The sequence below is a fragment of the Tetranychus urticae genome, chromosome 3 (assembly GCF_039701765.1).
Source record: "Tetranychus urticae isolate SD_2017Ah chromosome 3, NJAU_TeUrti_SD_1.0, whole genome shotgun sequence".
Taxonomy (NCBI): domain Eukaryota; kingdom Metazoa; phylum Arthropoda; class Arachnida; order Trombidiformes; family Tetranychidae; genus Tetranychus; species Tetranychus urticae.
The window spans coordinates 7137089-7152126 of NC_142960.1; the positions used below are offsets into that span (position 1 = coordinate 7137089).

At 30.6% G+C, this 15038-nt stretch overlaps 2 protein-coding genes and 1 long non-coding RNA gene across 3 annotated transcripts; 2 read left to right on the forward strand and 1 right to left on the reverse strand.

The window, feature by feature from the left end:
- Window positions 1–615: 615 nt before the first annotated feature.
- Window positions 616–3258, forward strand: LOC107367080 (uncharacterized). The gene is made up of 4 exons (XM_015934754.3): window positions 616–661; window positions 828–1116; window positions 1446–1738; window positions 2877–3258. The coding sequence occupies exons 2-4, from the start codon at window positions 883–885 to the stop codon at window positions 3004–3006; spliced, it is 657 nt and encodes a 218-aa protein (XP_015790240.1). The 5' UTR covers window positions 616–661; window positions 828–882; the 3' UTR covers window positions 3007–3258.
- A 3338-nt stretch (window positions 3259–6596) lies between these two features.
- Window positions 6597–8528, reverse strand: LOC112539375 (uncharacterized). Its single transcript, XR_003083188.2, has 2 exons — window positions 7608–8528; window positions 6597–7170 (listed from the first exon to the last, which is right to left on the reverse strand). It is a non-coding gene; the product is annotated as an uncharacterized LOC112539375 (long non-coding RNA).
- Window positions 8529–11893: 3365 nt separating this feature from the next.
- On the forward strand, window positions 11894–14361 carry LOC107367081 (uncharacterized). Its single transcript, XM_015934755.3, has 4 exons — window positions 11894–11938; window positions 12183–12546; window positions 13689–13891; window positions 13961–14361. The coding sequence occupies exons 2-4, from the start codon at window positions 12199–12201 to the stop codon at window positions 14010–14012; spliced, it is 603 nt and encodes a 200-aa protein (XP_015790241.1). The 5' UTR covers window positions 11894–11938; window positions 12183–12198; the 3' UTR covers window positions 14013–14361.
- The last annotated feature ends 677 nt before the right edge of the window (window positions 14362–15038 follow it).

A 15038-nucleotide genomic window follows, 5' to 3' on the forward strand; every position in this document is an offset into this window, starting at 1 on the left:
TGTAATGATTATAATTTTATGGTTAATATAGAAGAGTAAATTGTTGATAACCTTAGATTAAAAGTGCCATAAGCATTCAATTTTTAATTGAAATTCTGATTTCCTTTTCTTTTTCTCTTTCGAATATCGGTTTTCCTTAAAATTTGTTCAATCTCTTTATTACAGGTTAAAGTGCCATTGAATGTGACAATTGTTTGATGAATTGAAGCAAAAAGAGTTTGAATGAAAAATTGATTTACATTTTGTTGTTTATTAAAAAGTGTTGATATACATTTTATTGTCCAACTGTTAATCATTTCCTTAGCACGTCTTCAATTTCCAGATTATCTATCTTTATCTGAATTATTTTCATCTTGCTTAAAGGTACACTTTTGATGATCAGAAACGTCAATGAAGAGAGCGAGAGAAAGAGAAAGAAAGAAGGAAAGAGAGGAAAATAAGAAAGAGCTGAATGAATGAAAGATGAGAAAAGAAAGACTTACCTGAGTTTGGGTTGAGCTTGTTTCACCTTGTTTAATGTTACCTTTAACCAAGGAGGGAGTAATTTAGAGTGAGCTGTTCGTTGGGAGAGATCGTATATAAGATGATGTATACACGTTGACGATACTCATTCGGCTTCTTTTGGCAGTCAACGACAACACAATTTTTTTATATTTTTTAGGTAAACATCATTTTTCTATCACAATTATCATTATTATTATTGCTTTTAAAATTATATTTACATTTATATTTTGATTAATTTTCACGTTGTTCTCATTTTATTTTATCTCTCTCTCTCTCCCTCCTCTCCTTACCTGTTCCTGTTTTTTCCGTTCAATCTTTCACAGTCCCTCATTCGGTGTTTCATCAGTTTAACATTTCTTTTGGTACCATTTCGGAATTATGCAGTTATCAACTTTAGTGCTCATTTTGGGCACCCTTGCAATTAAAGGGTCCCTCGGAAGTGACTGGGGATGGGAACCACCGATAGTCAAAGTTATTCACAAGGTTGTCCACATTCCAAAACACGTTCCAATCCCAAAAGTCATCACTGTTCCAAAGATCGTCCCATACCCAAAGACCATTGCTGTTCCCCATCCAGTACATATTCCAGTAAAAGTTCCAGTCTACAAGACCGTAAGTAAACTGTTTATACCTCTTTACCTGACTTTAGTTTTTTTTACCTTCTTTCACCTTTTCTCAGTTTCCTTTTTCATCCTTCAAAAGTGATGCTCAACTTGAATCCAAGTTTCATTTTTTACTTTTACCCAAACTTGATGAGCTTTTTTTTAGTTGCAACTTTTTTTTAAAAAAACTTGACTATTTTTGAAAGTTTATTTCTGTTTTGTTCCAATTTTTACTTTCATGTTTTTTCTTTCACTTTGAATTTTGTCGAGAGAGAAAAAAAGAAACATTGAAAAGAATGAAGTTTTAATGCTTTGTATTCTGAATATTCCAATGAATAGGTTAAGAAGGTCATCCCAGTGGCTAAGCACATTCCAGTACCTAGGCCAGTGCCAATTGCCAAACCTTACCCAGTTGGAGTTCCAGTTCCAGTGTTCAAACCGCATCCAGTCCCAGTCTTTAAGCCAGTGGCCATTGCCAAGACTATTCACGTTCCATACCCAGTAAAGGTACCCAAACCCCATCCATACCCAGTCCACAAGATCATCCATGTTCCCAAGCCATACATGGTTCCAGTTAAAGTCCCAGTCTACAAGGAAGTCATTGTCAAGAAGCCAGTTCAAATCCCAGTACCGTAAGTATCAAGTTGTAAGCAAAGAAGAAGAAAAAAAAAGTTTTTCGTTAGTTTCTGAAAAAGATTCGATTCGATAAATCGATCAAAAATGGAAGCGAAGAGAGAGAGAGAGAGAGATAAAAAAGATTGGCACCAAACAAACAAAAAAGCCAAATCTAATCATCATTATCACTGTCTCAATACCATCATCATCAACAACAGCAGCCAGTCTTAATCACGGAATCGTGATTAAGGTTGTCGGCTAAATTAATCTTGACGTCGGTTTCCCAGTTAATCTTGACGATTCGCATTCGGCGAATTATAAATCGACTTGAGCTTAAATTGTTATTAGCTATTTACAGTTAAAACAATGTTTTCTTGCAATCATCTTCATTCCGAATTATCCTCATCTTCATCTTCAACTTTTCCTAAAAATCTCCCCTTTTCTTTTATCATCATCATCATTTTATTTTGTCAGTTGAACAAAAGTAGAGCAAAGCAGACAAGCAAACTAACTGGAGCTTGATTTGATTCCAGTTTTCACCCTTCAGTTGAGACTCACAATTTTCAATCAATTGCCTTTATCTTTTTCTCATTTTCATTCACAATTTTAACATTCCTCCAAATGGAAACCTCATAACGATCAAATTAAATAACAAAATATCGTTGAATATCCAAACGGAAAGAACCATTAGTCGTTCCGTTGCGATCCGATTAGCAATTATCAGGCAACAATCGATAGTTAGTCAGAAGCAAGAGAGATAAACCTGTTAATGATAATGACGATGGTGTGGTGGACGATAATGATAAAGACAAATAGACAGGTAGACTTGTCAATGAGTTGAAAAGTTTTTTTTTGCCGACTTTCATTAACTGCAACTTACAACAGCAAGAAAAAAAAGGAGAAGATGAAGATGAAGAGGAAAAAGAAGAAAAGTTTCAAGCAACTTTTTTCTTCTCTCATTGCTCACAATCGAAGGCATTATATTGTTGCAATTCTTTCTTACTAATCATTTATTTTCTATTTTTATACCGTTTTCTTCTTTACCCTGTACTCAATTAAACTGGTTACCGACACACACACTCACAACGTACACGCACCTTTAAAAACATTAATTGCTCTCAACTACTGAACTGCACTAAAAATACAATATCACAGAGTTTACATTAAGAAGAAGCCAGTCTATCATCCACCTTCATACGAAGCATGGAAGGCCGCTGCCAGTCAAAAGCACGAGCAAAAGGTTGCCCCAAACACTCCAATCAAACCTGAGCAGAGTAAAAACTAGATAAGTCCATCACCATTAAATCCTCACAAACACACTCAACACGCGCCATCATTCATCGACCACACAACACCAACCATATTCATCCCTCTCTTTTTTTTCATTTTGTATCGCTGTATACAAAACCATAGACCTTTTACAAAATTGCATAAAAAACATCGACTCATCATCAACATCATCATAACAATCAACTCTTGATTAGAATTGTAAAAAGAAATTCAGCAAAAATTATTAAAACAATATTATACTTTTTCACTTCTAATCTGTTTTCATTTTAATATTTAAAACAAATGCCAAGCATCATCAATCATATTCAACAAAAGGAGATAAAAAAAATGATCGCTATAATCAATGTTGACAATTAACTTGAAATGTTTTCTTCTTCTTCTTTTCTGGTTTTCCTGAAGAAATGATTCTTTAATGACGATTAAATGATAAACTTGACTTGAATGACCGAGAAAAAGATGATGATTAGGTGAATGATGATGATGATGCCAAATGCTGATGAATTTTGGACGGACGTGAAAGTGACCTGAATTGAGTCTCATGGTGATAACAGGAAAGAAGAAAAAAAGTTGACCATTCAACTTGCATTCAACATTGATTGTTGATAATGATGTTGAATTATTTATAAATTTTGTTTCGTCCAAACAGAAGCTAATTTGGTTAAATCATCTTTTAAATTCAGGTTTCAACTTTTCTTCTTCTTCTCTATTCCTCAAGTTTCCAGGTTAATACAAGCTTCTTCATTCCATTACCTGCGAGGCCAGAATTGCTCAATTTCATGATGACCACATGAGAGTCAATTTTGCATCAACTTGCAATTTCGGTTCGTTTTTTCGTTGGGGTTCACATAATTTTCGAGTTTGAATGTTATCCTTTTTGCTTCACTCATTTGTCATTTGTATTCATATGAATGTTCATACAATCAAAACTTTTCATCAACATCTTTTTTTTTGTTTGTTTCTGATTCTTTTTGTGTATTCAGGGTTGAGCCTGCAAGTCTTGATACAATCTTCAAACAAATAAGAAAACAAAAAGTGAGAAAAAAAGAAAAGATGAAAGTTCTATTTTCATGTTTTCCACTTTTTTGTATCTCGCCAATTGAATCTCATCTTTTTTGATTGAAAAGCTCGACAAGGTAAAGAGTAACAAGTGAACGGCACAACAAAATGATACAAACCAATTGTTTTCACTGAATAAATAATTATCATTGAAAATGCAACTTTCATTCTGTAAACTGATTAATACCGCGAACATGTTTTGTTATCCTTCATTAAATCAACTGATGCAAGGTAATTATTATTGCTTGAAACTATTGTTGCCAGCACTGTTTGTTATCACCTATCAGGTAAATCAAGAATAGAGTTGTCTAAATAATGGTTTGATAATACAATTTTGAGGTAATAAAAATCACTGAAATGAAACTCTTTTGTGTGTTACAATTAAGCACCAATCAGATTATGAAGATACAAATGATACGAGAATCCATGAGAAGTTCATAGTTGCAATATGGTGAGATGAAGAAATTTTTTTTCCTCAAATTTTCTGGAATTTAAATGAAACTCTCAGACTAACCTGTGGGGAAAAAGTTTGGGAATTTTTGGTTTTTTTCTTATATCTCGTAAGATAATGGCTGAATTTTTTTGAGAATTCAACATGATATAGTTGAATAGTGTAGCTTTGATATCTGAGAAATTCAGAATAAAAAAAAACAAAGGTCACTCCACAATCATCGCTCAAACTCGGAAGAGAAAAAAAGTGTTTGAAAAATTCGTTTTATACATGTTAAACTCTCATAGACATTAACCAATTTTTGAGACTAATTCATATTTTGGTTAGCTGGTTGAAGTACCTATTATTCAAAATTGAATATCTTTCAAACGACTTATCCGAATTTTTTAGATCGTACGCCAACTGAAAGGTCTTGAAAATTTGCATCAAATGATGTATTTTTTTAGCTACGTGGAATGTTGTTCATGGGGTTATTCATGAAACCAATTTAACATGCATAAAAACGAATTTTTCAAACACTTTTTTTCTCTTTCGAGTTTGAGCGATGATTGTGGAGTGACCTTTGTTTTTTTTATTCTGAATTTCTCAGATATCAAAGCTACACTATCCAACTATAACATGTTGAATTCTCAAAAAAATTCAGCCATTATCTTACGAGATATAAGAAAAAAACCAAAAATTCCCAAACTTTTTCTCCACAGGTTATTGTTTTTCGGGTTGAAGTGAAAGTTGTTCAGCGATTTCAATCAATGATATTAATCTTGTAACATCCAAGATTAGGTATTTAGAGCATGAGGGTTGAGGAAGAGAGGAAAGACCAAGAGGAAGATCATGATGATGGTAAAGTTGATGAAAGTTTTTTTTCGCTCTTCTCTCAAGATTGCAAACGAGTTGAAATTAGTATTTTCATCATTAGAGGAATGAAGATGAATTTTTATCAATCAAAATAGTTTATCAAGATTTTCTCAATAAATGACTTGATGAACATCATGATGAAGATGGAGATGAATTTTGTGTGTATACGTTGAGAGAAAAGTTCAATATTCTTAAACGAGTTTTGGTGTTAAGAGGATGAAAATTGATCAGTAAGGATTGAACTCAAGTTGACGCTTTTTTTATCGTCAAATTATTCAAACTGATTGAACACCGAGAAAAGGTCGTCGAGCTTTAAGAACCATTTTTAAAGGTAAACATTTAATCAATCAACTTTTAATTTGGTAAATTATTTGCAATTAGTCTTCATTGATTGGGTTAATTAATCAAATTAAAAGGTAAAGACAATAAACCAGAGAAAAGATGTTTTCATTGTTTTTCCGTTTCTCTTCATTTCGTTGATCTTTTCATAACTTGTTTTGTCTTTTCTGGTTACAAGTGTTTGCTTTAACATTACACTTTGTTTAATCACTTTAATTGAGTTAATTGTTGCTAATAATAATTACAATTATGAAATGTTTAATGAAAAGAAAATGTAAAATGAAATTAACCCAATTTTTTGGGTTTCTGGTTGCGAACCTTTTCTCATAGGATTTACATTTGACTATTTGGTTTTTACTTTATTTTTAGCTTGTAATTACATTTTCACGTTTTACCATTGAAATAATGATTATTGTCATCTAATTGTTGCTGCAATTGTCTAATTAAAAAGGTTATTGTTTAAGAAGAAAAGTGTTGACAAACTATTTAAAGGTGATAAAGAACAGGTAAGATGAAGAGTCACCAAAAAAAAGGAAGACAGTTTTTATGTTAAATCAAGTGAACCATTTTAAACCAGATTAATGTTTACTGTTGTGCTTCCATGAAACATGGTAATCTTGAAAAGTGAAAAGTTGATCAATTAATTGTTAATATTGATTGATACTTTTGATCATAAAGAGTTTCTATTCATTTCTTTGATTGTGAAGAGAAACATTTTTACATCAATTGATTTGATACAATTTGTTTGTGATTGAAGGCCTGTTGAGATGATCAATGCGATTGCCTTTTTACATTCATTTCAACAATGAGAATAACTTGTCAACATTGAATGTTTAACTATTTGACATCAGTTTTTAATGAAAACCTAATTAAGAGGCAACAAATTTAATGTAACATTCAGGTCACTTTGATAATCATTTAATAATCATTGTCATCATCATTTCACAAGTAAATCAACTGTGAACATCATTTTAATGTTTTCCGGTAATTTCATGAGAAACACTAATTAACACGCAAATTTGGTCTCAATTTGACTTTCATTGTAAACTGTAACGGTCAAGATTGACATTTACATTGAGTTTGCATTGAAGGGAAAATTAAAAATCAAAATTTACTTTTCTGGTTAACATCTTTTAAGTAACTCCATCTTTTGGGTTATTTACTTGACTTGTGTGTTATCTCGTTTCTGGTTCATTAAAGATTAAGATTAATAACTTCTATTATGATAATAATGATAATAATCATGATAATCAGGATAACTGATTCCAATTGAAACAATAAGTTTGATCCTTTCATTTGACCAGGAAAGGAAAGCCAAGAAGAGAGAGAGAGATAAAGGAAAACGAAAAATGAAACAAAAGGAAAACTGGATTCTATTCAGATTCATCATTTTCTCAGTTTCATTTCCTTTTCAGCCTGAGGGTAACATGAAACGGAACTCGGTTGATCTGGCAAACCCTAAAAAATACAGAAATTATTATTAATAAATCCAACTGGAAACATTTGATTAGAAACTAAAATAGTGATGAATTAATTAGATATTAGTTGATATTAAAAAAAGAGTGAAAATGGTTATAAATAAATGGATTGTGAGACGAGTTGAATCACAACAAAAGCTGGTAAAAGTCAACAGTTTAAGGCCAATTTTTCTGGTTAATTTCTGGTTTGTATTGTTTTATCATTAATTTTTGGTCTAATCACAATTTAATCACAAAATTTACAATTTCAATGGTCATTAACAGTCTTTTGGTTACCTTAATTTTTCTGTCGCCTTTTGCACTGTTGCTCTTATTGTCAATAAAAGGTTATCATTAATGTTAATATTGTGTAAAATGGTTCATTTAATTGAATTACCATTAAAAGTAAAATCATTTATTAAATCATAAATTTGTTACCTTTTTACTCTTAATTTTGTTTTCTTTTTCTCTCTTTTTTTTATTGGGTCGTTCAACTTTCCATTTTAATTTACCAATAAACAAAATTTGAATGGCGATTCTGGAGGTTTCTTTAATGAAGATGATCTCATTTAAATTAAAAGTGATACTTCCTTTAATATTGAACGTTGATTATAAAAACAAAATACCCTAAAAGACTGGGTCAGTTTCACTTTTGACCTGGAAAATAAAACAACATCCAACACCAATAATTGCTTTCCTTAAAGAAGCTACTCATTTATACCTTGAGGGTTTAACAGACATAATTGTATTTGCATTATCAATTTATATATAAATATATAAATCTCTTTTTTCGTCTTGATGCTGCCTTTAACAAATTTTCAATCAATTGATTTTGCACAGTCTGTTGTTTGATTTGTGTTTGTTTGAGGGTTTAATTGAACGGAAGGAAGTAAAGCAGCTTTTCATCAAGAAAAATTGTTACATTAAATTTGTCTATTGTACATTTGTTACAGCGGGACATTAAACGTGTTGTTATTTTCACTTTCAAATGGTTAATCAATGGTCACAATTGATGTCTCATTAAATGGTATTAATTGTATGGCAAAATCAATTCCAAAATTGAATAAATTGTTAATTTAATCTCTTGTAGCACATTAAGATGGTTTATTGAGTTAGCCTTTTTCTGGTCACTGTAATGTTTTATGTAAATAACAGTCGTAAATGGTTACACACAAAATATTGATTTATAGTCGTTTCGTTGGAGATTTTACTTGATACAAGTCACTTAGATTAACATTTTTTAATCATAAATTTCTCAATCTAAACGGGTTGGCGTCAAATTAAAGTTACATGAAGACAATTAATAAAAATAGTCTTGTAATTGTGCAAAAAATCGCATAAAACAAAAAACATCAACAAAACAAATTACTTTAGTGAGCCATCTATCGATCAATTAGTAAACTTATCTGGTTACATAAAACAAAATCTATTCAATTATTTTACTAGATTTCTAGTCGACCCCTAATTTTAGTTGTTCAATCGTTGAACATTTTTCAATTCAATTTTCATAATTTATCTGTTCATAAGTTGTAGATTTTTATTTGTGTTGATTTGTTAAACTAAATCGTTAACACTTCAAATATTGGAAACAATACAATGAAGTTCCCCTATTGAAAGTATAAAGGTTGTGAATAAGCTATTTCAGTGAAAGTCACATTTTTTACTTTAATGTCTTAATTCCCTCGTCTAGCCTGGCTTTTGTATTATTTCATGTGAAATGTTTTCTGTTTAACTTGAAATATATTTTTACTGATTTAGTGATTATTGTTCATATTTACCCGCATTTAATCAATCAACTTTTGAGACAGTGTTTAAGGTTTCTGGTAATAAGCGTTTTCTGGTTCTGGAAACATTGTGATTTCCAAGTGAACAAGTTGAGGCTCTTTACAAGCGTCAAATCAATGGATTTAATTTTTGTTACTTTATTATTGTGTTGATTGCTATTAGACGGATAAAAGTATGCGTTTTAATCAAACTGATTCGTGATCGTTAATAACTATTTAATAACATCTTTTCCGTTCTCAATCTCTTCCATTTAACTTGTATCTTTACAAGAATCAAAGGCAAAACCAGCAATAACATGAACCATATTAATTTCAACAATTGTTTGATCAAATTTTTAATCATACAATACATTCCGTTCTGATATAAAATTAGATTTACTTGGATTTAACATTTATTTCCTTGTTTCAATTTAAAAGTAAAGTATTAATAAAAATTGAAAAAAAGTAACAGCAAAAGCAACAACAAGATCAAATGTAACAGTAACAAGTGCAAGTAACAATACCAAACCAGACTAGACCTAAACCGGCGGTTTCAAGTTATTGGAGGGATTAATGATTTAATTGTGTCATAATTGTAATTAATTAATTGTACAAGGAAAAAATTGATATTAAAGTGAAGATGAAATGATCTTAAGTTGAAAATGGAAAAATTTGAATGGAAAATGATTGAAATTGTTTTGATCTGATTAAAGGTGATTTGAAAGCAAAATTTTTGGGTTTTGTTTTTGGTTGAATAATTTTACCGTTTTTGTATTTATTAAAAACAGTGACATCTATCTGAATGGAAAGTAACCTTTTACCCAAACAGATAATCTTTTTACTGTACAATATGAAAAATTTGAAGGGTTAATTTATTCATCTTATAAACTAGTTAATTTAATAATCCATTTTATATTTATCTATTTCATTCAAGTGGAAACCGAATAATCAAATGCCAACTACTTGTTTACCGTTTCTCCTGCCTGATCAGTTGGTCCAATCCATCAGTAAAATAAGAATGAATAAGATCTTCTTCCCTTTGGTTGCCCTTTTTATTAAAACTCATCTTTCATTTTAAAATTGTTAACCGGTCAGTTTGGATTATAAGTGTAGCCTCACGATGGTTAAATGGTTAGATAATCAATTTATAACCACAAGAAATGATAATAATCATAATCATCATTGAAAATGGTTAAAAGGGAAACAAAGGAAAGTCCCCAAAGCAAACGGTCAATTTTGGGTTTCCATACAAAACACAAACAGTAATCATTACACAAGCCAATACCGGGTGTCTAATGTTGAATCTTTTCAAATTACCAGATAATCTGGCTGAATATAAATTGAATTGTTGTCCATCCGTTCAATTTAACTTACCTCAATACCCTGTATTGTGTATACTAATGTTTGGTTTAATGTTGGCCAACTGATGAAAAGATATACAATTATATTGTTATACAAATACAAGATATGGTTGATAATAGGTAAAATTGAGTTTAATTTTAGTCAAGTAAACCCAACAAACGCTACTATTATTTAAATGAAGTAAAATGGTAAAACAACATTTTCTCAACTTTCAAATGATCAGTGATTTTGTTGAATTTACAGAATCATCTTTAGTTTGTCAAATTGTTTTGGTTATGATTCAATTAGCATCCAATTGTTTTACAACTCAATCTTCATCCTCATTCTCATCCTCATCATTTTCATTCCTAAAAAAAGGTAAAGAAGGAAAAAAAAGACAAATGATTATTTAAACATCTTTTGATAAGTTTATTTTTTTTCATCAGATCTTTTTTTCTCAACCAACTTTTACTATCCAAATAACTCTCATTTTTCAACAATTAATTGAAATGTAATTGATCAATGATGGACTTAAGGTTACTCGAGTTTACCATCAAAATTGCTTATTTTTACCTTTAACAATTGACCTTTGATTGGCCAAGAAAAAGTATCAACTAAAAGATGAAAGTAAAAACAATGAAAAAAGTAAATCAAAACTCAACTTCAAAATAAATCTTGAAATGAAACCTAAACTGGTTAAACTCTGGTTTTACCAATTTTTTCATTTCAACCTAAAATTGGTGGAAATTGTAAGTTTAATGAACATTGAGAAAAGGATAAAAATTGATAAATGAAATGAACTTAAATGAACATGCAAATGAACCGGACAATTGATATATATTGATATTGATTAATGTAATTTGAGTGATAATTTGATTGGAAAGGTTTGCATGAATGGCTAATAAGTGAACTGAGATTTGAATGAAAATTGTCAATCTATTGTTTCTAATTCATCCAAATTTTCCAATAAAATTAACTCGATCATAATTAATGTAATGATTATAATTTTATGGTTAATATAGAAGAGTAAATTGTTGATAACCTTAGATTAAAAGTGCCATAAGCATTCAATTTTTAATTGAAATTCTGATTTCCTTTTCTTTTTCTCTTTCGAATATCGGTTTTCCTTAAAATTTGTTCAATCTCTTTATTACAGGTTAAAGTGCCATTGAATGTGACAATTGTTTGATGAATTGAAGCAAAAAGAGTTTGAATGAAAAATTGATTTACATTTTGTTGTTTATTAAAAAGTGTTGATATACATTTTATTGTCCAACTGTTAATCATTTCCTTAGCACGTCTTCAATTTCCAGATTATCTATCTTTATCTGAATTATTTTCATCTTGCTTAAAGGTACACTTTTGATGATCAGAAACGTCAATGAAGAGAGCGAGAGAAAGAGAGAGAGAGAAAGAAAGAAAGAAGGAAAGAGAGGAAAATAAGAAAGAGCTGAATGAATGAAAGATGAGAAAAGAAAGACTTACCTGAGTTTGGGTTGAGCTTGTTTCACCTTGTTTAATGTTACCTTTAACCAAGGAGGGAGTAATTTAGAGTGAGCTGTTCGTTGGGAGAGATCGTATATAAGATGATGTATACACGTTGACGATACTCATTCGGCTTCTTTTGGCAGTCAACGACAACACAATTTTTTTTATATTTTTTAGGTAAACATCATTTTACTTTACAATTTTATACTCACTTTAAATTATAAATTAATTTCTTACATTTTATATTAACATTCACTCTCGATCTTTTCAACAAAATCTCTTTCTTCTCTTTCTTTTGCCTCTCCCGCTCATTACACTTTCATTATTTTTTTGTGCTCATTTTTTTTCTTCTTATTTTTTTGTTTTCTTCTTTTGTTCATATTTCGCACTTCGTCTGGTTAATGATAAATCACATCAACAGTTCCCTCTAAGGAATTATGCAGTTATCTACTTTAGTGCTCATTTTGGGCACCTTATCCATCAAAGGATCCCTTGCAAATTGGGATGAATGGGGTCATGTTGAATATGCTCGTCCAGTTAAAATCATCGTTAAACATGTAGCTAAACACATTCCTATTCCAAAACCTTATCCAGTTATCAAGAAAGTTCCAGTGCCCAAGGCTTACCCAGTTTTTAAACCTCTTCCAGTGGCTAAGTTTGTCCCTAAACACGTTATCGTGCCCGTTGTCAAACACGTCTACGCTCCATACCCAGTACTTAAACCATTCCCAGTGGCCAAGCCAATTCCAGTACCAAAACCTTACCCAATCCCATACCCAGTCAAGGTAAGTAACTCACCATCATTAAACACTTTTCATAAACACTTTCATTAGACAAAACCATTGACAGTTTGAGACGAAACCAGAGGAAACCAAATTGATTTCAAACATCAATTCAAATTGTGTTCAAATCAGGAATCAAGATTTGAAATGAATTTGCAAACGTGCAAAAAAAACTTTCATCTCTCATCAATTAGGAAATTCAGTTTGAAATTTTTCCGAAAAATTAATTTCCAATTTAGTTGAGAAAAACTTTTTTATTGAGATATTTTGATCTCTAATGAAGCAAAAATAGTTTGAAATTTTTTTTGAAGATTCATTCAAATCTCTCAGAATAGAAATCAATTTTAGAACAAATTTTTAATCGAAAATTTTGATCGTATTTCTCGAGTCATTATTCAGTTGGAATAAAGTTTTCAGTATTTTGATTAGTTGTGATTAGTTGAGACTAGTTTTGAGAAAAAGTTGATTAAATTGAATCCAAAAGAATCGTGAAAAAAATGAAAATTTTGAATTGATTTTTAAGTGCCAATAAGATGCGATTACTCGAACAAATTTGTTATCAATTTGAACTGAAACTTTTTTTCCACTCGCCTAATACGAAAAGGGAAAGAAACTTGATTCTCGATTTTTACTATATATATATATTTCTATATATATATAAATATAACTTGTTTATTCTTAGTCACGGAATCGTGATTGAGGTTATTGGCTAAATTTAGTTTCAGCTAATCTTCATCATTCGCATTCACTTTAAACAGTTCAAATTTTTAATAGTTTCAAGTAAAACAATCATTCGAAAATGTTTTTATCATCATCTTCATACCAATCATCCTCATCTTCATCTTCAACTTTTCCTCAATTCTCCTTTCATTATCTCTTTACTACAATTTTTTTCCTCTCTTCTCTCTTCATTGAAAAGAAGAAAAGAGAAGCAAAAAAAAAGTAGAACAGCGTTCACAAGCTAACTGGAGCTTGATTTGATTCCAGTTTTCACCCTTCAGTTGAGACTCACAATTTTCAATCAATGCTCAATGATGTAACTGTTTATGATGATGGTCATCATAATCTAATTAATCATCCACTTTTGCCCTTTTCTTCTTCTTCTTCTTCTTTCCTTTCAATTTTTCCAAATCTTCTCCCACCAGGTTCCAAAGCCATACATTGTCCACGTACCTAAGCCCGTAGCTGTACATAAGCCTTATCCAGTTCCAGTTCCAGTTAGAGTTCCCAAACCATATGTTGTACCAATCATTAAACACGTACCAGTTCCAGTACCTAAGCCAGTTCACAAGATTATCCCAGTTATCAAGGAAAAGCCATACTTCGTCAAGAAAAAGATCCCAATCCTGTAAGTCAACCTTCACCCATCTTCATCAATTGATTTTGATTAACCTTTATTTTTTTGTCTTTTCCTCAGCATTGAACATCATTACAAAGAAGTCCACAAACCATTGAAACATTGGTGGTAACCTGTTATTCAAAAGTCGTCATTTTTCACATCACACATCCACACCTCATACTTTTAAATACACACCACACACAACCACATCCATTCACACAACGTACATAGCATTCGCATCGCTCGCTCGCTCGCTCGTCTCTCTCTTTCCTTAATCATCTTTTTTCGTCATCTTTCCCTTTCCTTTTCCTCTCTCTCTCTATCTCTCTAATTTTTTTCACCTCAGCTTCACATTTTTATTGTATCTTACAATTGCTCAAATGTAAAACACCATCATAATGCTTTCAAATTATAATGTCAATTTATAATTTCACAAATTTTTAAGATTATTGTCATTAAAATGATGCTAATTGTTGAAAGACTGTTGTTTTTATTTTTTCGCCATTCAATTGTCATTTCTTTTTATTCATTTAACAAACAATCAAAGTAAACACCAATCATATCAATTCAGGTTTGTTACACTTTTAATGGCTCTTCAACAACCCAAACTGTCTTTTTTTTGGGTAACTTTCAAAGTAATCTTTTGTTCATGTCGTCTTCTTCTTATCATATCGTTTCATTTGATTTTCTGGTTCATTAAAGATTAAGTTCTGCTTTCAGAGTTGATTGTTAATAACACTTAACGTGAGGAAACCAAAAACAATATTAATGGTAATAAGGATAATTGATTTCAATCTAAAACAATCAGTTGATTCCCAATTTGACCAGAAACAATAAAGACTAATCTAAAAGCTGGAAAAGTGAATAAGAAACACCATTTTCAATGTAAAACCAGAAAACCTAAAAATTGGAAAATAAATAAATGAAAATTAGTTTATCATGATATTGATTGGTTCAGTTAATTGAATCATCATTAAAGCATTTATTAAATAACAAATTGTTAGCTTATTGGGTCGTTCAACTTTCCATTTTTTTTTGTTGTTATTGATAACCAAATTGAATGGCTATTCTAGAGGCTTTAATGAAGATGATCTGAAATTGATACTTCCTTTTAAAACTATTGATATACAAAATACCCTGAAAGACTGGGTCAGTT